The following is a 24152-nucleotide window of genomic DNA, read 5'->3' as shown; positions in this document are numbered from 1 at the left end:
TTTAAATAAATATTAATAGAATTTTTTTTGTTCTGAAACATAACGTGCTCACTCTCTGCTTTGTTTAGATTGGCCAAATACAATGTCTTCCTGTGTGTGCAGGTGTGTCTCTGTGTGATGTGTGTACCTAGGAACTTGACAAGCAGTGAATGAGGATATTTCCTCAGGTGTTCCATGTAGATCTTCAGGTTGGACAGAAGGAATTTGATTTCCCTTTTGTTCTGGGTCTTCAGAAAGAAGCGTTTATCATTTCTAGAAGATCAAAAGTAAAGAGTAAGTGGATCAACGAGTCAACAGCCCAAACCCTGGGCCTTTTAGCATGATACCTTGTTATTTTGATGTTATATTTTGAGATTAAATACTGGATTTAGACATTAAATGTGTCAATCAGGATTACAACTAACAGCCTTTTTTACTGTAAAATAATAGAAGCAGGTTTTTGCACACCTCAGTACACCTTAGTCATTTTGCAGATGTAAATTGAATATTTCTGGCAAAAGTGTTACGGGCTGACCACAGTGGCTGTGTGAGCGGTGAGTGTGCATGGCCTAGCTTCTCACTTTCAATGTGGCGTCCATATAAACAGGTTCGAACGGACACACTGGCTGCAGGACTCACACTTAGAGATACAGAGTCTTGCCTATTTCTACCACTACGCACGTTCTAGTTCTCAGCAAAAGTCAAACTCCATGTAAACAGAGTGGGCAGGCAGGGGCCATGCTGCAGCAGCAACGCTGCCTGTGGGGACACACACACACACAGGCGTGAGCAGCAGCAGCTCAGCAACACAGATGCCACACAGCTCACAAGCATCCTGTGTGGCCAGCCTTGGGTTAGAGTTAGGGTTTGGTATATAATTATGGTTATGGATATATTTTGGTCTTAGGCAAGTAAGATTTCTGTCCAAAAAGTGTGTATAGGAATGACTCACGTCAGGAAGAAGTCAGCCTTGCTCTTGGAGTTGCTGATGAACTGGAGATAGCAGTTTTCAGAGCAGAGTGAGTGCTGATACTCCTGCTCTGTCATTCCTAAAGAGCCACGCAGGCTAGCAAACACCGGGCCAGCAAATGTCTCCATTGTGAAATCCTACACACACACACACACACACACACACACACACACGCACACACACACGTGCGCACAACTGAATATGGGGTACTTTTTCATACATTAAAAGTATGAGTTCTTTTAATGATTGAGACACAGACACATCCACTTACCTTATGGATCTGTGTGACCTCTAATCTATAATCATCATCTGACAGTTCATTCTAGAGCAGGACAAAGAGGAAAGATGTTAGTGAGAATGAAATTAGGTCAATTAAAGTCAATTAAACTTCAGGGATATCAATCGGTCCATTTAGGAAGCACAAGATCACATGCACCCTAATCCCACCCTAATGCACATCCATACATGTGGTGACAAGAAGTTATGCTGTGTCTCCAAGCTCAGTCTCAAGAACATGGAGGAGAGACCAGGAGACCAGCCGTCACACAAAGACAGCTGGATGTGACCATAGAAGGGCAACCCAGCAGCAGGACCAGTATCTGGTTCTTCGTGCGAGGAGGAACAGGGGGAGCACTGCCAGAGCACTGCCAGAGCCCTGCGTTATGACTCCAGGAGGGTGGCTTGAGGGCCCGACGTCCTCTAGCCAACAGTAGCCAACAGTACCCTGACTGCTGTTAGGATCAGCCTGTGATTTAAATATTTCACTTCCAGCCCTCAGTGGTTTGTTGATTTTGGTTTCCACTGACCACTGTTACATAATTTTGTTCTCAAGAAATTATACAATGTAAAGACTTTCAAAGACCTGATCTGTGATTAACGTGTTCCCGTTGTGTTGAGCAGCTTATATTTCACATATATGCATTATTTACATAAATAAAATATGTTCACAGTAAAATATACAGAGTTTATTGCATGTGCACATAAGTGTGAAACCCCCCCCCCCCCCGATTGTGGGATGAAAATCATTTTGAGCGAAGTACATGTACTATACATGTATCCAGTGACTTAAGCAGTGTTCAGTACTTTGTAGTACTTTGAACCCTTCAAGTTTTTTGCATTATGTATTAAAATACCATTCATTCATTAATCCAATGAAGAAAATGTCCAGAATTCAAAGGTAAACTCAAAGCTACAGGGGACAGAAAAAACACTTTCATATTCTGCTGTAGCTATCTTTGGCTACAGCAACTAGCATGTGGTTCAGTTAGCTGTGGGGCTAAGTGGCCCTATTAGTTGACCGGAGTCTGCCTGGACTGTGACCTCTTATCACAGGGGGAGTCTGACAGGCAGGAGGACTGGATACAGCCTCTGAGACCAATAGCTGCCAGTCTGATAACAGGGGATACAATACAGAGGTGATTTACAGGAGCTCTGACCAGGACTATGACTCCGGGATGAGAAGACATGACAGGTGGGGACAGGAGAGGCATTAAGTGGCAGAGGAGAGAGAGAGAGAGAGTCAGACATCAGCAGCGGGTGAAAATGAGGTGAAGAGACAGGATATTTTCAGATCTTACTGAACTGAGGATTTATTGGGACCAAACCAGAAGGGATTGCTGAAAGATGCACCAAGACTGTTTTGTTGAGTTTGATTTCACAGATGTTTAGTGTGAATTAAGAGTCAGGGAAGAAATTGAGCCTGTGTTAGTTTGGTAAAAGGTGGAGAAACTTTCCTTCAGAAGGTGCATTTGTATTTTTCTGTAGAGTCTGAAAAAAAGTGTAATAATCTTTCTTGACATAGTGTGAGTTTATTTATTTATTTTTTTGTGTTCACTTGTTAGACCAAGTAGCAAACTCACGTCTACATACATCTCCCAGCTGCAACTATGAGGGCTGTCAGATTATCACCTCTTACATTGAGAAGTGGTACTGTATAATGAGACAAGACAGGCAGGGACTAGCAAAAGTATCCAAAGTAGCTTGACTGTCCCAGGCGCCTGTGTCACAGCACCTGCTCACTCAGGTTCGCTCTCATGGGCAGGAGACAGTTTGTTAAGTAGTGTCATGGCTTCTTACTGTGTTTATAGGAATTGCAGCTGGCCGTCGTGGGTGATCCTCAATGTTAGATGCTAGATGGAGTAGTGCCAAAGGTATCTTCCTTGCTGTCAGCTTTTTCTTCACCCGGTCAAATTCTTTTTGGTGTTTAGCGACATTAGTGCTCACATCAGGGAATAAGAAAACTGGTGCGCCGTTGTGTTGAGTGGTGTTTCTGTACTTCATCTGGTGGTGGTCATGGGAATAGGGGGTAGAGGGAAGGCAGCCAGTGAGAATCTTCACCGAGTCATACCTTCACAACCTTCCGGATGAGTTTTGATTCAGATGTTGTTGAACCTGCTATAGTTTTCTAATTGATCAACTTCTTCAAGCAGGTAATCATTCTGTTTGCGTAGGTGAAGCACGATTTTATTCAGACCCACTAGTGTGTCTTCAGTGGCGCTGATACAGTCCTCTGTCTCTGTGACTCTTGTGACCAGACCGGTTATGGTTTTATCCAAAGTTGTGATGCCGTTATTTCAGTCATCTTAGAATCAAGTTGGGCAGCGAGTTTTTGATTTCCCTGTTTCATCTCTCTGAGAATGTGGGCCAAGTTTTCACATGTGTTTTTCTTTCCTCCGCCTTTCTTGGTTGTCAGCATATGGATGGCTGAAGTTAGCATTAGCATCTTCTAAATCCGTTGTGGGTGAAGGATTTATGGAGTTGATGTGTTTTTTTGGGCCTGGTATCCATGCACTTAATATCAGTGTTATGTCCATTTAGGACGAATGAACCAGTGTTCATTTGGTAATGCCTCGCTGCATGTGTAGTGTGCAGCTGTTGTTGTCTGAAGTTTTAAGTTTCGTTTTGATTGAAAGTAAACAGAGTTAAGTGCAAATCCTCTCGTCCAGCGTCCTCTTTATATGCAACATTTGGCGACGAGAATGGCTGAATTTTCTCTTCCTCCTCCACCTCCTTTCCTCGCACTTCCCGGTGAGCCTACAGTACCGTGGAATCGCTGGCATCAGTCTTTTGAAACGTATCTTCAAGCCACAGGACTTGCCGACGTCAGCGCAGCTCGGAAAACAGCATTGCTGAAGCACTGTTTAGGAGTCGAAGGACAACGCGTGCTGGAAACGCTAATCAGCGACTGGACAAATACAGACTATGCAGGGACAGTGAAACTTTTAAAAGACCAGTTTGCTGCCCCACAGAGTGTTTTATTGGGACGGTTTGTGTTCAGGCAAAGACATCAACTCCCTGGTGAGTCCGTCCATCAATACGTCTCCAACCTGAGAGGTTTAGCCAGCCATTGTAAATTTGGCGCATTGACAGAGGAGATGATACGTGATCAACTGATTGAGCACACTACATTTCCTAAAATTAGGGAGACGCTGCTACTTGAATCAGATGATCTAACACTGACTAAGGCTGTTGCCATTGCATTCCAAATTGAAAGTGCAGCTGAATGTGCAGCGAAATTAACAAGGACAGATTCATCACTAAGCCAAGCAGCACAAATAAGGGCACCGTCATATGAGCAGCAGCAGCAGTCATCCAGTGCAAGTTTGGAGGTACCAGACACAGCCCCAGACCCAGTCATGCATCTCACAAGACAACAAGGGCAGCGTCAGCGTCAAAGGCAGCTTTCCTGCGGTAACTGTGGATCAAGCACACATGCCACCAGAGCCCAGAACTGTCCAGCTAATGACCAAACATGTCGCAACTGTGGAAAAAAAAATCGCTTCGCAAAAATGTGCCGCTCTGCCCCCTCCAGATCGGATGGACACACCCCCGTGGTTCACCCACCATAATCCGCCATGTAACATCAGGGCCCATGCAGTTCAAGTCATGCACAGTGAAAATAAATGACGTGTGTATGACACAGGCGCAAGTGTCTCCCTGCTGAATGCCAGTACGTACCATAAGTTCTTCCGTTCCCATCCACTGTCCACACCCACTGCTGTCCTACATGGGTATGGTGACTCAAAAATTGACCTGGTGGGATCCATTACAGTGTCTGTTAGCCATGGCACTAGAGTCTTGCCCTCCTTTGTCTTCAATGTGGCCCGTCGAGGGGCGAATTTAATGGGACTGGGTTTGTTCATGGCATTGGGATTTTCACTCATTGACACAGGGGGGGCTGCCATAATGACTGTCACTGCCAGACCGCATCAGAAGTGGGCATCACTGTTTGAAGGGCTAGGCTGTCTGTCTGCTTTCGCCCATCAACCCCTCATTGACCCCTCCGTGACCCCGGTTGTCCAGCCACTACGCCGTATTCCACTGGCCCTGAGGGATGGAGTGTCTGTTGAGCTGCAGCGGCTGCTGGATGCCGGTATCATCGAGCCGGTTGACGCATCACTATGGATTTCAAATTTGGTTGTTGTCAGAAAGAAATCAGGGGCTCTGCGTGTATGTGTGGACCTCCGCGCAGCGAACAAAGCAGTCATCCCGGACAGATACCCGCTACCCACGTCTGAGGAGCTCACGGCACAATTTCACGGCTCCACCGTCTTTTCAAAACTGGATCCCAGAGAGGGCTATCTCCAGGTGCCCCTCCACCCCGAAAGCAGAAACCTGACGGCCTTCGTCACACACCTTGGTGTTTTCCGCTACACGAGGATGCCGTTTGGCCTTAGCTCCGCCCCCTCCTGCTTTCGAAAGGTCATGACCTCAGTGCTGGCAGGTATACCAGGTGTTGTCATTTACCTTGATGATGTGGTGGTACATGGTGCTGCTACTGCTATCCATGACGGCCGCCTGCAAAGTGTATTCGCAGCCCTGGCCAAGCACGGACTAACCCTCAATGGCAGTAAATGTGTTTTTTCAGTGTCGGCTATCGAATATGTAGGCTTCCGACTTTCCGCGGAGGGCATCTCTCCCCTTCTATCCAATGTGGAGGCCATCCTCTCCGTTCCCGAACCGACCTCGGCCGCCCAGCTCGCTTCATTCCTGGGCATGACGGGATACTACATGAAGTTCATGCCTCAGTATTCAGCTATAACAGCCCCACTGTGCCAGCTGCTTCGGAGAGATGAGCCATGGGTCTGGTCGCCAGAATGCACCGAGGCAGTGCAAACTCTCAAGGCCCAACTTACCTCACCTCCTGTGTTGGCACATTTTGACATATCCAGTCACACCCTGGTAACCTGTGACGCTTCAGCCATGGCAATAGGGGCTGTGCTATCACAAATGCAGAACGGCGTGGAGAGGCCCGTTGCTTTCGCCTCCCGGGCTCTGAACCAAACCGAACAACGATACTCAGTTGGGGAGCGGGAGGCACTCGCCTGTATGTGGGCTTGTGAGAGGTGGCACCTTTACCTTTATGGCCGCCAGTTTACGCTGAGAACAGACCACCAGGCCTTGACATCTCTGCTCTCCTCTACCGGCACCGGTCATAAGCCGCTGAGACTGCATCGTTGGTATGACCGCCTCCGCCAGTACAATTACACTCTGCAGTTTACCCCTGGCCGGGATAATGTTGTCGCAGACCTCCTCTCCCGCTCAGTTCCTGCCCAGACCCCGCCCACCAGCGTCAACCACATCGAAAGTGAGATTATTCACATGCTACACACTCCACTCGAGTCCACGGTCACTCTGCAGGACCTGAAGGAAGCCTCAGAGCAGGATCCAGTCATCTCCCAGCTCTGCACCTACATTCGTCAGGGATGGCCAAGGGAATTGCCAGATGAGCTGTTAGCATTTTCCTGTGTCAAGCAGGAGCTCTCGTGTTGGAATGATACATGTGTGGCACGTGGGCTTTGCACCGTGATTCCAGGGGCCCTTCGCGCCCGTGTGCTGGCCATGGCACATGAGGGTCACCTGGGCATAGTGAAGCTTAAACAGAGATGCCGCGACCTGGTGTGGTGGCCAGGCATAGACAAAGACATTGAGGCCCTTATAAAAGACTGCCCAGCATGCCTTGTGAGTGGCAAAACCGGCCGCCAACCACCACCACCCTTGCAACCTCTGGCCTGGCCCTCAAAGCCATGGGAACACCTGCAACTAGACATATGTGGTGAGATCCATGGTGCCCCCCACTATCAGCGATTCCTGGTCGTGATATATGATTTACACTCCAAATAGCCCGAACTGACCACCACCGGCTCCGTCACCTCTCAAGTCATTGTGGACTTCCTGGAGTCCCTCTTCTCTCGCTGGGGCCTTCCACAGACCATTACCACCGACAATGGCCCACAGTTTATATCTACGGAGTTCACTTCATACCTGGAGAACAGAGGGATTCGACACATCCGCACAGCCCTGTATCACCCGCAGGCAAATGGTGGGGTGGAACGCTTCCATCAATCCCTAAAAAATGGCATCAGAGCACATCAGGCCCAAGGCTGTTCATTTAAACAAGCCATACGTCTGTCACTGCTGCACTACCGTGCTACCCAGCATTCAACCACAGGGGTCTCCCCAGCCTCACTCATGCTGGGTAGGGAGTTAAACCTACCACTGGACAGGCTCCGCCCCATCGCAGCCCAGACCTCACTCACACCAGTCAAAGCCTCAGTCACCCGGCGTCAGAAGCGGATGAAACAGTGGTTTGACAAGAAAAAGAGGGTCAGGGTGCCTGATATCGCGGTGACAGACTGGGTCAGAGCTCGCCGACCGCACAGGGAGAACAAGATGGCATCATTTTGGTCCACTCCACAGAAAGTGGCTCGCCGACTGGGCCCGGCCACATACCTCCTTGATGACGGCACCCGCTGGCACGCTAGCTGCCTTCAGAAGGTGCCAGTCTGAAGATATTCCCACGTCGTCACACCCAGTGCCCCCATCACCATCGGTGCCGCCCCGGCCCCCAGCCCCAACGCCACTGTTTGCCCCACCTGCAGCTGTGTGTTCTCCACGGCTGGTGCGTGCCAGGGCACGGCCCGATCACCTGAAGGACTTTGTGTCTACCTTTCATGTTTGAATTCCCCCCAGAGAGGGGAAAATGTTATGTCCGTTTAGGACGAATGAATCAGTGTTCAGTTGGTAATGCCTCGCTGCATGTGTAGTGTGCAGCTGTTGTTGTCTGAAGTTTTAAGTTTCGTTTTGATTGAAAGTAAACAGAGTTAAGTGCAAATCCTCTCGTCCAGCATCCTCTTTATATGCAACAATCAGCTTTGGTAAAGAGTCCAGGTGTAATTATTTAGTTAAAGGATGATTTTATCAGGGTGTTGTCAGGAGCTCTAGTGCCACATCTGTCTACCCTCGCTGCATCACGGGACCTCACCCTTAAGTTGTTCAGTTTAAGATGTACATCACCTCCACCGGTCCAGAGGTAGGTTAGCTAAGATTAGCAGTGATCTTGACCCTGCATGCGATAGTTGAGAACAGTATTCAGCCATTTCATGCCCAGTGTTCTGGTCATGTCCAAAACTATTACATTTTGGGGATCTAATATTTAAAGTTTTTTTCAACAATGTTTGTACCGTTGTTTTCTCCATCTGTCCATCATGGTAATAAGTGCAGGAACTCCTCCAGGAGTTGACTGAAGTAGAACCCAAGTGGATATTGTATCTTTTTTGCTTACTTTTGGCCAGAAGGCTCATTTTATGTGAATGGAAGGACTCTTCATCTCCAACACATGGACACTGGATTTCAAGGTGTTATTCAAGATGTTATGTATTATTTACAACTGGATAAGATCTACTGTTTAATCAAATGATCAACCGCATGCTTCTCTGCCACCTGACAACTTCCGTGGCAAATATGGAAGCTGAAAACTTGTAATGAAGTACACTACGCTCGCCTACTTATCCCTGCCTATTAATTCATTAATTCATCTATTTTTTAAATTTTCTCTTGACTGGTCTGGCCATCCTTGTTTGTTCCTATGTCTATGGGTCGGTGGGGTTGTTTTTGTTTTGTTTTCATGACTGGATTTGTGTTAGTTTAAAGGAAACATCTGTTGTTGTAAAATACTCTTCTTTCTATCCTTTAATACAAGAGTTTGAAACATGAAACAGTTGTCAGGACATAGAACCAATAATCTGTTGATATTTACAAATCCAGATGCGATAGAGTTTAACAATGGTGTTGTGGAAATATACTGCACATGGGACATCCTTTAAGCAAAGTGATAAATCAAACCTCACTATGTGGCATGTGACTGATGGTCTGGTGGATAGAACGTGGCATCTATAAAGACTGGTGAAAGAGGAAAATGCGCTAGTGCTGTTTGTCCTGTTATGATATGATATGCCTTTTAGTCACTGGAGAATATCATGCATTACAGCAGCTGTTCAGTTATAGATTTAGAAAATAGAAATAAACAATAAAATAATAGAAATACAAAATAAAAGTCTACTGCTAATAAAAACATAAAGACTAAAAGCACTCTTTCCACTTTCTACATCCAAATAACCAAGAACAATTAACTTCACCTATAAGTAGCATACACATGGGTTGTGGTGGTATAGGCCTATACAGTCTATGCGATTAAATATAATTGCACCGATACATTAGACTGCACAGGAAGTAAACAGGAAAACTGAACAGGATGGTTGCAAATGGAAATAAAGTGCAAATGTTAGGGATGTGCTGTATGCATATATATACTTTAAAAGCATGAATAAAGAGAATATATCCCTGTTCTCGGTTGGAGACAGACATTTTTCTGCCAGTCCTGTTGCAACATGACAATGCTGATGTGCACAAAGCCAGTGAGGTGTTGGACCTCACTAATGTTCTGGTGGCTGAATAGGAGATAATCCCTGCTGCCACGTTCAACCTTTATTGGATAATCTGAAACCAACAGTGGAGGCTGTTGTGACAGCAAAGAGAGGGGACTCCTTAGTAATGGTGTTGTGGAATGGGTTTAATGTTTAGTTGTACACATAATTTAAATATCGGCTACATTAAATACGTTTGAATCTTTGCAGCATAATCCTGGAGAATAAATATCAAATCCTAAAGTTTTACATGAAGCTGCTGTTATAACACACACACGCACACAGACGTGTGTGTGCTCATGTGTGTGTTTGTGTTTTTGTACCTCTATACAACACAACAGCTAGGACAGTCATGCATTAGCCTGTTGAGTCAGCAGAGTGTGTTTGAGTGGGATTAGGGTGAAGCAGCAGCAGTGTGTGTTGACCTGCTCTGTGACTGTTCATTCAGCAGCACTGGTTCAAGGCCTCAATCAGGAGGGGATTTCCCCTTTCAGCACTCATGTTTGTACACTTTCACAAGGAGGAAAACAACTGCTGCAATTACCCATCGGAGCTCTTTTCCAATATATTTTAGATAGATTTAACATTGTTTCTACAGCATATAGAAATAGAACAATACAGATTCCCTTCTGGCCAGAAATCTATGAACTGGGGATTGTATGGTTGGTCTAAAAAGTACAAGTTTGATTTTTAAAAGCTCTGCAGTATCTGACTGACAGACAAAACTCCTGATCTCCGAGTTTTGTTTTGGAGGATTCAGCACTGTCGAGTCATAATGGGTTTGAGTGGATTCATTTTACATTAAGAAGATTTTTTGAGCCCATGTCAACACTAATATTTGAAAGTTTTTGTAGAATTAGCTGATATCAGTTTGAAAGACTGTTGAAACACAAAAACACCAACCCACACTTTGATGAAATACCCTGCTTCATGATAATGAGCAGGGTATTTAACAATTGAAAAATATATTTGTCAGTATGGTCTGGTTGACAAATTATGTAATGACATCACTGTGTAAATACCAATGATTTAGGTATTTACACAGTGATATCGTTCATCTATCAATCGTTTCTGTGCCGCATCATCTGAGTACTTATTGACATACAGGACAGCCCCTGATCTTCATTCTAATAGGTACTCTCTGGCAGTGAGAGTTTAGCCACTCTACAAATACTTGATTTACAGCAGAGCCAGACACTGACAATTTTGTTAGAGTCTCTCCACACAAGCAAGCTCACCAACACAGCCATCAATTGATGAGAAAGATGTTCGTCAAGGGAAGATGTTACTGGATGAAGTTCTTTACACATCAGGGATGTGAGGAATAAACAACACAAAATAGCTCACCTGTAAAGATCATCTTCAAATCTTCAAATTTGCAAAAGCTGTTGAACACTTGTTCAATTAAATTCTGGAATAGTTCAATAACACTCCAACAACAGAGGAGGATTTTGGGGTTATCGCATTTGTGCCAGGAGAGTGAGAGGTGCACCATGCCCACATCACACACACACACACACACACACACAGTTGCACAGACTTTTTGAAGGGCAGGGGCGAAAAGAAGGGCACTTTTGCATAGTTTTGGCTCCCAAGAGGGCACTTCAGTGCATGTTTTAGCTCCCAAGAGGGCAGTTTACCATGTTTTAACCAGCCAAGGGGGCAGTTTAGTGTGTTTTGCCAACCAAGAGGGTACTTTGACACGCTTTTTTGGCTCCCAAGAGGGCACTTTAGCACACGTTTTGGCTCCCAAGAGGGCACTTTAGCGCATTGTTTAGCTCCCAAGAGGGCAGTTTATTGTGTTTTAACCAGCCAAGGGGGCAGTTTAGTGGGTTTTGCCAACCAAGAGGGCACTTTGACATGCTTTTTTGGCTCCCAAGAGGGCACTTTAGCACACGTTTTGGCTCCCAGGAGGGCACTTTAGCGCAGGTCTTTTGCCCCCCCCCCTTGTGCACATCAATGCACACACACACACACACACACACACACATAGTGAGCAGGGAAAACAGAAGAAACACATGGTAGCAAAGTGAGTCCTTTGTCATATAAAACAAAGTGATGAGAAACGCAAACATTCAACAGGTCCGCCAGGAGTTGTGAGGTGCTGTCTATTCCACACGACCTGATTGGTTGGTGCGTATGTGGGCATACGAGGAAGGACACCAGAGCGATGCTTTTTTGCCACATTACATTCACGTTCTGTGTGAAAGTACTCGTGACAAAAGAAACAGTTCCAAAGAAATAAATTGATGTGCAAACGTCATCAATCATAACAACCAGATGTGACATACAAGCTGAATTCAGCAAACTTTTTCACAGAAGTCTTAGTCACTGTCTTACATGAAAGTTTCATAATGATCCAGTAAGAAGTGCAATATTCCAGTAATCAGTGGCTGTAGAACACTGTTGTATGTGAGATCGAAGCAGCCACACAAACAGAATCTGTCATGCGTCATACCGCTTATTTCCTGTCCTTTACGATACCAAGGAACATCCAGGCTGCTATCATTGAAAACATACAGTTGGTATAAAACCCTCATAAACCTGCAATATGTTTTCAGAGTGTGGAACTTTGCTGTTGCTGTTGTTTGAACTTTACGAAAGGCCCAGACAGACTTGAATCACTAGTTTACTCTCACACATGAGCAGTCATCAATCGGTACTCTCAAGGGGTCACTGGACACTTAAATATTTATAGAGCCGTACTGTGACAGGCATTAGTAACTATCAAGTGTATACTATTTAGACTGGATCCAGGTGATAGAGTAGTTACTTTCTACTGTGTCCCTGTTGATAATAAAACGCGCATTAACCCCAAATTAGTGAGTTTGGATATCGATCTCTAAATTGAAAAACTGTTTGTGAAATGTTTGGGATTGTCAGTACCAATATTTCCAAACTGATGTACACTCCACCAGCTCTGTGGATATGTAAGTCCTGAAAGGTGATATTTTTTAATTGTGTGCAAACAAGATACAAAAAAGTCCTTTGAGGGCTCCATAACATGCATTTCAACTTCTTCTATTCCCAGTGGCCTTTGATATTTGGCACCACGCCAGTGATGTGCAGGAAAGGATTTGATGCCATACCAAGATGCTTTCATTTAATCTGCCTTAACTTGTGCAACTGGCAGATTGGAAGAAAAGATAAAGGTGAGTAAGCTATGGATAAATTTCCTGTCATTGTATTTTTCTATATCATATCATGTCTCAATAATTATGTCATACATTTCCAGAGAACTGAACTGAGAAAGTATCTTAAAAAAACACACAAGGACAAAGTGTGCAGTGAAAAGGTTAGTTCGTATAGACCGGAGAAAAATCTGCTAGAAAGGGGCAAACTCAATCGAAGATTGTTGACTACGCGCCGCGACACACAAATGTCATGGAAGTCCGCTCCTTGGGTATGCCTGAGCTGGTGCAGGAGGTTACCCGGAATGTCGGTGAAGTTATGGAGCAGAAATTGTCCAAACTCACAGACACCTTGGACAAAATTGCCAGCAGCCTGAAGAGTGAAGGCTTGTTGTGCAGCACAACAGAATGGAGCGCAGATACAAGGATGCAGAAGAAGCTGGGCACTTTCTGGACAAGCTGATCGGACCACAATTACCAGTGAGACATACAAATAAACAGATGATATGTTGAAAATCTGTTTCAGGCTCCTCCACAAATTTGATTTTATTGTATTTTTTCACTGGGAATTTTCCTTTTGTTGCTCTTATGGACCTTTTCTAACCTGGCTATAATCTGAGCCATGTTCAAAAAATTAGACACTCTCCACTTGTTAAGTTTGTTTTTTAGCTTCTGACTTTAGACAATACTATGCTCTAAAATTCTTTTTACATTATCTGCAGCTAATACAAGTTTCTGTTGAGCTTTAGTCCTTAAAATGCCTCTCTTATTAGATCGTTAATGTCAGCACCCTTGTGCTCTTTTTCTTTTTTCTGTTACACTGATGTTTTGGGTTTTTTTTGCTACAGCTATAACACAAGAGTTTACATCATTTTTAATCTCAGGTTAAGGGTGCGACAGAGGTCCAGTGGTCTGTGATGCTTACGTCCAAAGTTACATTATGTTCTGTATTTTCATGTAACATCATTTAAAGGTGCCATGTAAGACTCAACTTTGTTTGCTCACTTGTTTACTAGGGATAGGAGCAGGGGACCATGAGAAGATTTCCCTGCTCTGACTTTCTTTTTTCTCCCTGAGCCCATAACCAGTGGGCGTTTTTCAGTTGCTTTTCCAGACATGAGACTTTATTGACTTATCTGGCCTTGTTTGCTTTTTGGTTTGGGTTCTGGTTATTTAAGTATTGCTTGGTCATTGTTCAGGACAGCTCTTTTCCTACATGACAGTGCTATTTGCTTCTTGCTGACATATATTCTGCATGTGAAAATTATACCACAGTTGGAATGTTAAGGGCAATAACGTATTTAAGAGGCATAAAATTCTTCCACTACTTAAAAAATGTTTCCCACCAAGAAAATGGGCAATTAGTGGTAGAGCCACTCACCAGAACGGAGACTGAGTCATTTTAACCAGGCACTTTACCACAGACTACAAAGCGAAACTCTCACCAAAATGCATTCTAGGCTTTTTTTTTGTGAATGTACCCAAGTCAAACCTTTGTGTAAAGGCATAATTACAACTACAACTACGCCAAGATACTGTGTTTGTAATTCTGTTTTCTTGATCCTCTTAAGTGAGTGACTTTTTGTTTGTAATTTTCTCAGTAAAGTAAAGTTTAAGTTTATAACCCTTTTGTTTGCCTCCGGTGGAGTGCCTCCTTTTGTTTCTTAACTTTCATAGATATTGATAGAGTAGTTTTGTTTATAGCCCTTGTCTTCCTCCTCTTTGGAGCGAATTTTTGTTGTAAGTTCTTTATAGCCTTAGTGCCAGAGTAGTTTAGTTTTCCTTGCTATTTTATTTTCCCTCCGCAGTGAGCGAATTTTTGTTATAAATTTTTTCCTTTTTCTTTAGAGGTCTTTTGCCTCAGTCTGTTTTTTGTTTTGTTTCATGTTCCTTGATCAGCAGTTTAGAGATTGTGGTTTATAGCCTATTTCTTCAAGTCACGTTGCTTAAAAGAGTTCAAGTAAAGAAAATGTATTTCGCAATAAAATTTGATTGAATTGCTTTAATTCTGCGAGTCCTATCTTCAGCCCAGGCCTGACACACCAGGGTCTCTACACATGAACATGAGCAATGAGAACATTGTTTGTGTACACAGAGTTTACTAAAAACAGTTTTTGAACAACTTGCGCTAGCATATGCTTGTTCCACTAACCACTGTCATGGCAGTGGAGAAGTGTCGATTTCTGATTGCGACTTAACATGGAGGTAAGCTAAGGTGGAACACTCCTAAAGCTTAGTTCCATATAAATGCACAGATAATTAGTTGTTTTGTTGTTAGCGAAAAACAATATTGACCTTGAAGTTGAAAAAGGAGCCTCATATAAGAAATAACTCTAAAATAAAAAGCCGGGAAAAGTCACGTGAGATATTTGTCCTGGGAGTATCCTGCCCTCGCCCTCGCTGTTAAAGCCAGGGTCTGTAATGTTGTTCAGAAACACATTTTGTTATACTGGGTGAAATGATCCTGCTATCCTGAGAGTAGTCAATACATTATGTATTCAGAAAAAGGAACGAAAATAATCGGACCTCTGTGGCAGCTGCAGGACTGAGAAAAAGCTGACCAATCCGTGCCATCCGGCCCGGATAGCACGGATTGGTCAGATGCTTTCATGTCTCGTTCTGTCCCTCCCTCCTCCATGCGTGCACACGTTACGTTTCACTGATGCCGGAAATATTCAGCACACTCCTCTGCAGAAATACGGAGTTGCAGGAGAAGACGTTCGTTTGGTTAAGATGGCAGAGAAAATGCAGCCAGCCTTACAGCTCACCCCGCTAAAAAGGCAAGGAAAAGAAAGCCTGAGGCAGGAAAGGCTGCCACGAAAAAGGCTCTGGATAAAGAAAGAAGTCGGAGCGAGTCAACATCAGAGCGGCGTTTGAGTGGTGGAGACAACTGGGGCATGTGAAGGGCTTGAAAAGTGATGCAGAGGTTGCCCTCTTTCTGTTCGACAGGTAATTAGTTGTTTGTTTTAGGAGGATTTGTTATTTTCATGTAATATGTAAGGTTTGCCAACTTGGCTATGTTTGTAGCTCGTATAAGACCAATGCTAACGTTAGCTTCTTTGTGTGTTGTTTTTAGCCATGAGAATGGCTAATGAGTCGGCCCAGATTCCACTGGATAGGGGTCCGCTGCGGCTCCGATCTGGTTTTGCTCTGCCTTCTGGCAATCCCCACCGGTTGCGGTTTGAGTCCGCCACGGCCACAAGTAACCCTGGCTGCAGTACGCAGATCGGGGAGTGGCTCAACGTGGGCAGAGTCAAACGTTTGATTGTGCGGGCACCATCTGGTGGCAGAGATCGCGCACAACCCCTGAAGAAGAATATGTGTCTGACAGAGACAAAGCAGTACAGGACAGAAGAGGCAGTACAGCTGGCAGAATGGAGGTAAGCAAGGTTTTTTATTGTGTTTTAACGTGCTACTTTGCAATATTTGTGACAGACAAAGAAGGAAGTAACATCATTTTATTTCAAAATAAGTTATGCTGTATGTATTTACTTTTTTGCAGTGTGGGGGGAGGAATATTATACTTTTGGGGGAAAAATGATATAAACCTGTATTTTAAATCTCCTTTTCTGAGTCTTAGATTAATATTTATATCCAATTCATTTGTCAGTGTTTTGTTAGGGTTTTGTGATAGCTATTACATGCTAAGTAAAACGTTAGCAAGAATAAGGATAGTTATTACATGCTAAGTAGCAAGAATAAGGTAAAGCAGGTTGAAAAATAAGTTATGCTCTGTAAGTTTATGCATTCTACACATTGATGATGGGCTTTGTTTTTATGTATGGACTCCTAATTTGGAATTATACTTTAGGGGGGAAAATATTATACTTTTGGGGGGGAAATGATATAAACCTGTATTTTTCTGAGTCTTAGATTAATATTTATATCCAATTCATTTGTTACGGTTTTGTGATAGTTAAGTTGCTAAGTAGCAAGAATAAGGTAAAGCAGGTTTAACAAATTAGTAAATGCTGAATTTTAGATTAATATTTATGTCCAGCACAATGTACTTTTGAGGGGAAAATATTATGCTCTTGGGGGGGAAATGATATAAACCTATATTTCAAATCTCCTTTTCTGAGTCTTAGATTCATATTTATATCCGATTCATTTGTCTGTGTTTTGGGGGGAAATGATATAAACCTGTATTTCAATCTCCTTATGGAATAACAGTCAAATGGTAAATCCCAGTAGTAGGCTAGTATATAAAAAAAATCTGATCAATTATATTGGGCTGGTCTGGGCCAAAACAGGCACGGCTGACTTTTTGTCCCAGTCCAACTCTAGCTGTCATGTTAGCATATCATCCACTCTTCCTTGTTGAGATAGTACATGTTAGCATGACATGGCATGAACAACATTTGTTGTTGAGATGAAAAATTATTTAATATATTTTGTCTTGTGGATTTCTAATTGCTGTGCCTATTATGTCTATTCTTTTCCCCTCTGATATATAGAGACACATTAGTATACTCCTGGATGGTGAAACACCCATTTCTAAATGCACCAACAGTGAACTTTTCCACTGTCCCTTCTGTAAATACATGGGTGCAAAACATATGGTTGACAACCATATAGAAGGCCATTCCTCAGTCAAACACAAAAGTGCTTATTACATATCACACAAATTAATTAATTACAGTAGTATTTTTTCACAAGTATGAATCGTGTTCCCTTCATTCCTTTCTTACAGAATTCACAATGATCAAGTGTGGCTTAAGTTGTCGGATGGCAACACACTTTCATTGCTGCTATTGTGCAGCAACAATTATAAATAGATTGCACTTTATAAGGCATTTACAAACACACCAAGAGGAGGAGCATGCTGGAGCCCCCAAAGAAACAACAAAGGCCCCAGCACAGCCCGCTGTGGCCCCCTCACAGCACCCATTGGCCCCCGCACAGTCCGCTGTGGCCCCCACACTGCACCCATTGGCCCCCGCACAGTCCGCTGTGGCCCCCACACTGCACCCATTGGCCCCCGCACAGCCCGCTGTGGCCCCCGCACAGTCCGCTGTGGCCCCCACACAGAACCTATTGGCCCCCGCACAGCCCGCTGTGGCCCCCACACAGAACCCATTGGCCCCTGCACAGTCCACTGTGGCCCCCTCACAGCACCCATTGGCCCCCGCACAGTCCGCTGTGGCCCCCACACAGAACCCATTGGCCCCCGTACAGTCCGCTGTGGCCCCCACACTGCACCCATTGGCCCCAACACAGCCCGCTGTGGCCCGCACACAGAACCCATTGGCCCCCGCACAGTCCGCTGTGGCCCCCACACTGCACCCATTGGCCCCCGCACAGTCCGCTGTGGCCCCCACACTGCACCCATTGGCCCCCGCACAGTCCGCTGTGGCCCCCACACAGAACCCATTGGCCCCCGCACAGCCCGCTGTGGTCCCCACACAGCACCCATTGGCCCCGGCTCAGCATCCAGAGGCCCCCACACAGCACCCATTGGCCCCCACTCAGCATCCAGAGGCCCCCGCTCAGCCCGATGTAGCCCCCACACAGCACCCACTGGCCCCCGCACAGCCTGCTGTGGTCCCCACACAGCACCCATTGGCCCTCACAGAGTATTCCGCTACTAAAACATCTAATCAACAAAAGAAATTCACTTGTCCTCAATGCAAGGTGAAGTTAAACAAAAAAAGCTTCAAAACACACTGCAGGAGAAAGCATACCCAGCACTTTGAGACAGTGTCGAAGGACAGATTTTTGGTCTGTCAGTGTGTCGATGGTAGACATGGTTTGTTTGCAGTTGAGAAATCTTGTTGTGGTCCAGCAACACCCATACATGTCATCAAGAATACTTGGGGGCCAACACAGAAGATCATGTGTGAGGTTGACCAGTGTCGTCTGAACGCTGACTTTGCTCGAAGAAGCGGGATGTTGCCTTTCGAGTGCCACCACATACAGTCTTTACTGTATTGCCCACGCACTGATGGTCAAACCAGTGACACTAACTGATGAGGCCTTGGAGACAATGGTGGACAATAAATGGTTTGGTGAGGAGCGTAAATCCAGCCTCTTGCATCAGCAACAAAATGCTGATGCAGAGGGTGTGCCTCTGTCTGTGCACCTGACTGTGGGTGGTCCACCATCCAAATTTCATATCTCTGTTTATGAAACAAAGATAACTTATTATAGTAGGTTGGGAAGAGTGATTGTGTCATATGACACAAAGCAAAACAACTGGCATTGTCCCCGCTCTAAACCGAGACAGTCTTGCATACACAAAGCTGTTGCTAAGTGGCATCTGTTCGTCACAAAGAGGAAGCTATTTAGGAAGGTGAAGAGCACAGAGGCAGAGAAACCCAATCCAACACAGACCAACACAATCAAAATGCAAGTGAGTCTAAAGAGGACAGTTATCCACCAGATGACAGACGAATTGCAAGGATGCTGAATTTCCTCCTCACCAACAAAAAGCTCCCTGCAGATTTGCTCCAGGCTCTCATAGAGCAGTCGAGGGAGGGAAGAACTACGGACAGCTTCCCTAAGCACCTTATCCCTAGAGAAACAAAGTGTGTAAAATGTGAAAACACACTTTGTGAACAACTAATAACATCAAAAGGCAAGATCCTGACAAGCACAGGTGTAGTTGAAGGTTGGTACCATCACAGGTCTTTCTATGGTATTGTATTCGTATCAGTTATTGGGTTACATCATTTATATGTACATGAGAAACAGAAATAGTTCTACTAATCTCAAATGACATGCAAGCAATAACCATGATCTTTGGTTGGACTGTGTTTTTAGGAATATCAACATACAGGAAATCGTGCCTGAACTGTGGCATGATTTACAGATACCAGGAGTGGGAGGAGGGTATCCACAATTTCGATGACCACATCATCCTGTCTCTGCACTTGTGCCTGATGGTCAGGAATGCACTTCAGGTGACAGCATATAATTCAATAACATATTGTGCTCGCTGAAAGGTTCATTGATTTTCTATATGATGTGATAGATTTACATTTTTTTACATCCTTTTTTAGTGACCCAACTTCTAAAATTATATGATAATAATAAATAATATTAATATATATTTATCCTTGCTTATTCCTCCTTTATTATAATTTATTTATTACAGATCATTACTGTTAAACAAATGGTGATTGAAGATGCAACTCTAACAAAATACATAACTTATATTTTGAAATGTTATAACATTGGAATACTCCTGTTTCTCATCATTTTCCAGACCCATACAGCTATCAGCAAAGTGATAGAAATAACAGAAACAACAGAAAAGGTGTCCTTTCCGAACAAGGAGAGAGTTCTTCGGGCATACCTTCATTTTGAGGCCCTCACCAACCATGACTACACCTACAGTTGTGTGTCATGTGGATACAGCCCAGCGGTTGTTGTGATGGATCTTCACAAGAAAGGCGATTTCAATATGCCAGGTGAGTTTAATAAGCTGTTACTTCACATATTTTAGCTTCATTGTTTGTACAGCACCTCTTCTTTCTCTGAATTTCAGTAAAAGTGTAACATCATGTTAACCATGGCCTTGAATAGCACTGCATCAACTGTTCTGTACAGAGTGTTTTTAGTAATTGAGCTATGAATACCAAACTATTGTTTTAACAGTGAGTGAAATCCCAAGTCCACCTGACAATTATGATGGTCATGTGGACATAAACAACTTCTGGGACGCTGTGGCCACCGAAAATTTTCAGCGGTGGATTCATTCCATGTAAGTCTTGTCAAAAGACAGAACATCTTAAGAGCAGTTGGAGAGAGAGTATATTAATATGTGTTTAATTTTGTGATAGTAATAGCTAATACTCATCACATTTGTTCACAAAGGTGGTCGGAAGAACCCTTTTGCTGTGCCCCCGAGTTACCATCACTGGGCCCCCTGGATTGGCCCACACACCCGGAGGTCAAATTCAGTGCTAAACACAGAATTTGAAAAAATGCAAAGCCCCAAAATGCCAAATGATTGGGAGAATGACGATGATGGCGACGAGAAAATTAATGAGGAGCGGCTCACAGATGAGCTGGTGAACTTGAAGGTGAATTAGTTGATGAAATATGCAAAATCCACTTCTTTGTGCTTACAAAAAGTAAGTCTATGCTTTATTAACAATATCAACTTAATTGCATTTTCACACCAGGCACAGGAGGTCAGGGCACTGTGCAAACAGTGTGGTGTGGACGACAAAGGGTCCAAGGTGAATCTTGTGATGAGACTGTCTGAGAAGATGTCTGACAGAGTCACCTACAACAAGGTGTTTGAGAAGGTGTGGGGTGCCTCTGGTAAGTGATATGATATGGAATGTTTAAGATAATTCCACTTTGTCATATGTTGTTGTGTTAAAGAAATAACAGTATCATTATGTAGTTATGCAGGTTAGCTATATATGCTGCTAATGTCAGTTATTACTGTTTTTTTCTGTTGTTTCACAGGTGGTTGGGCAGTTATCACCTGTCCATGTGGGGTTGTGTATTCAGTAAAATTCAACCTTAGAGCAGAGAGTCCACGTGACTTTGTGGATCTCTTGCTGTCCTGGAAACACTTTTCCAATGTGTCAGTGTATGATTATGCCAGGGGGCTGGCACTGCATGCCAACCGCCGACAGCCAGGAATCTTTGCCCCTTTTCAAGGAAGGTTACTTGATCCCACCCCAGAGAATGTAAAACAGGCCTTAGAGGGCAAGGTTCATGTCAACATGCCTTGGCTGAAACTTCCTAAGATGCCAGCTGACAAAGATGGCCACCCTTTCACTGGGTCCTCACAGCATTTTGCTTTAAATGATGTGTTCCACCAGGGCAACAGCAAAGACCAGAGGGAGGTTCTGAGAAAGCTGGAGCTTGGGCCTGAGCTTACTGGTCTTATTAACAGCCAGTGTGTGGAGCAGCTGTTTTCGGGGGTTGAGAAAGAACAACTACTTTTTGAATGTGACAACCCCATCAACACACATATCTCTACAAAGAAATATACTCCATCATTACAACATCGCAAGGAACCAAAAAATGAAAAGACAGTACAGCAAGATTGTTCCTCCAGATGTTGCAATGCAGTGTGACAAGCCATGGAAGGGTCGTCTTAGGTATGCTATTGAAAATGTATGCACATTTGTTGTCTTCATCTACTTTAGACAATCATTTATGCAGCATTTTTTTTCTATCGCTCATTCCCCATCAGCTGGAATGACAACAGGGTCATCTGTCAAAGAACAAGCAGAGTCTCAAGAGTGTGAGTCATTGCTCTATATTACACATCATTCAAAGGAGAAATGTGACAGTTGACACTTCATTTTCATTTTTCTGTTGTTGCTTTTTTCACTAGTAAATGATGGCAGTGAGCAGAGACCTCGTGGAGACTTCACTAGTCTCCACCAAGTTGTCAGCACATAAAGCATGCTGGGGACAGGAACTCCAAGACAGCCGGGAACAACTGGAAAGGTCAACCACTGTGCCACTGTGGTTATCTATGAATGTCATTCATATAATCACATACATGTATAAAGACTTTGTTTTCTTCCACTAGCTGTCTCAGGTCTTGGATGAGACCAAAAGTCCCACTCAGCACCTTGCAATGGTGAATAACATCATCCTTACCCGCTTTGACTTTTGGAGTCTGGGTTTGGAGCGGGACATTGACGGAACGGCAGGCATAGAGAATGTGCTGTGCTGATATGGATTATGTAATTTTTTTTCAAAATCTTTTGATAATTTGTGTTTATGTGTTTTACTAGATCCTGAACTGTTGTCTTAAAGTGATCGAGACGGTAGCATACCTCTTGTGAAATATTTAATTCAAATGCATTGGATAGTATAGTTCAACAGCCAATATATTTTGACAGTAAGAGATTAATAAACTCTATGTTACAGAGAGTAGAGAACGTGTTTGCTGCAGACAGCTATGTTATTTCCTCTTGGTTCCCACCATCATCGACGAACCCCATGGATCACCTGCCGGTAATTTCTTTGAAAGTTTTGCTTTTGTGAGTGAAGTCTGAGCATTTCATATTCAGCTATTGATGTCTCTCTACAGGACAATGCAGCCAGTCTACAGTGGATTCTTCTCCCAGTGTTCGTACCTGGACATTGGATACTCTGTGTAAATTTATACATTTATATTTATATTTTCCTCAATTTTTTCCTTACTCAACAAAGTTGCTCATAGCTGATTTTAATTTTTTGCCATAATTAAATGCATGTCAGCTTTGTTGAGATTTCAGTAACATTCCACAACTCAATGTATGTTATATTTGAATTTGAACATTTAACAGATACTGAGGCCACAGAATAGGGAGATTTTCTTTCTAGATCCCCTCTGTGGCAGCGGCTGGAGAGATGAGAGTAGAACCCGTCTATTCAGGTTTTTAGGGCACCTTGCGTCATCCTATCTGGACAGTGGTAGTTCTGTTCTAAACCACTTGTCAATGGAAAGACTATTGGTCAACGGCTGTGTTTCAGAGGCCTTTCATTTGGGATGTGGCACATGACAAGGCTGTCCATTGTCCGCTTTGTTATTCTAACTGGCAACTGAGCCACTTGCAGAGGCCATGAAGTGTGTGAGCGATATCTCTGGTGAGAGTCTTGGGAGAACTGTTCATAAATCGGCACTTTATGCCAATGACGTCATTCTCTTCCTGACCAAACCCGAATTTTTTTTTTTTTTTTGGCCTTTTATGGCTTTATTGATAGGTCAGCAGAATATATGACAGGAAATAGGGGGAGAGAGGGGGGGAATGACACGCAGCAAAGGGACCCGGGCCAGGAGTGGAACCCCGGTCCGCTGCAGAGCCTCGGCACATGGGACGCGTGCTCTACAGACTGAGCTAAACGGCGCTCCACAGACCCGAATTTCTATTCCTGCCTTGGTTCAACTATAGATGCCTTTGGCAGTTTCTAATGCTACAAAATTAACGACGATGAAGCTGAAACTTTGCCCACTGGATGACTTTGGGAATAAAACTTTTGGGAATAAAACAAACTTGGTCATCTTTCCCTTTTAAATCAGAATTTGGTATTACATATTTAGGTGTTAAAATCTCTACCAACTTAAATCTCGATGATTGGTAAATCTTGGTGATCTTCTCAGGCGATGTGACCTCCCTTTCTCTTAGTTAGGCAGAGTCAGCCTAATCAAAATCAACATCCTTCCAAGGAATAAGAATAAGTCTGTTTTCTGATATTGATAATGTGGCCAGGTGGAGCTTTGTGGAAACACAAAAGGAGATAAAAGGCACCTGTTGGCAGCCCATGCGGGCATTTCTCGGCTTTGTTTTTCTGTGGAGGGCTGGCATGCTGCAGGTTGTATGCTCCGTGGGTCAGGGACGTGCACATGATTATAGTGGGGCAGGGGCTCAAAGTCAGAAAAGGGCAGTGCATGTGCACGCAAAG

At 44.0% G+C, this 24152-nt stretch overlaps 1 protein-coding gene and 1 long non-coding RNA gene across 3 annotated transcripts in view; one reads left to right on the top strand and one right to left on the bottom strand.

Annotated features, from left to right (window-relative positions):
- pip5kl1 (phosphatidylinositol-4-phosphate 5-kinase-like 1) overlaps positions 1-24152 on the bottom strand; it is a 50257-nt gene that overhangs the window by 15482 nt on the left and 10623 nt on the right. For both annotated transcript variants that reach the window (XM_030436811.1, XM_030436810.1), the window contains exons 3-5: positions 1221-1271; positions 932-1086; positions 128-252 (exon numbers count right to left, since the gene is read on the bottom strand). In XM_030436811.1, the coding sequence (XP_030292671.1) occupies positions 128-252; positions 932-1086; positions 1221-1271 (331 nt within the window). The remainder of the gene's footprint in view (positions 1-127; positions 253-931; positions 1087-1220; positions 1272-24152) is intronic.
- On the top strand, positions 21675-22154 carry LOC115593305 (uncharacterized). The gene is made up of 3 exons (XR_003986289.1): positions 21675-21850; positions 21946-21996; positions 22090-22154. It is a non-coding gene; the product is annotated as an uncharacterized LOC115593305 (long non-coding RNA).

Source organism: Sparus aurata, chromosome 12, assembly GCF_900880675.1.
Source record: "Sparus aurata chromosome 12, fSpaAur1.1, whole genome shotgun sequence".
Taxonomy (NCBI): domain Eukaryota; kingdom Metazoa; phylum Chordata; class Actinopteri; order Spariformes; family Sparidae; genus Sparus; species Sparus aurata.
Note: the sequence above shows the minus strand (reverse complement) of the source record. Positions and strands in the feature narration are given on the sequence as shown.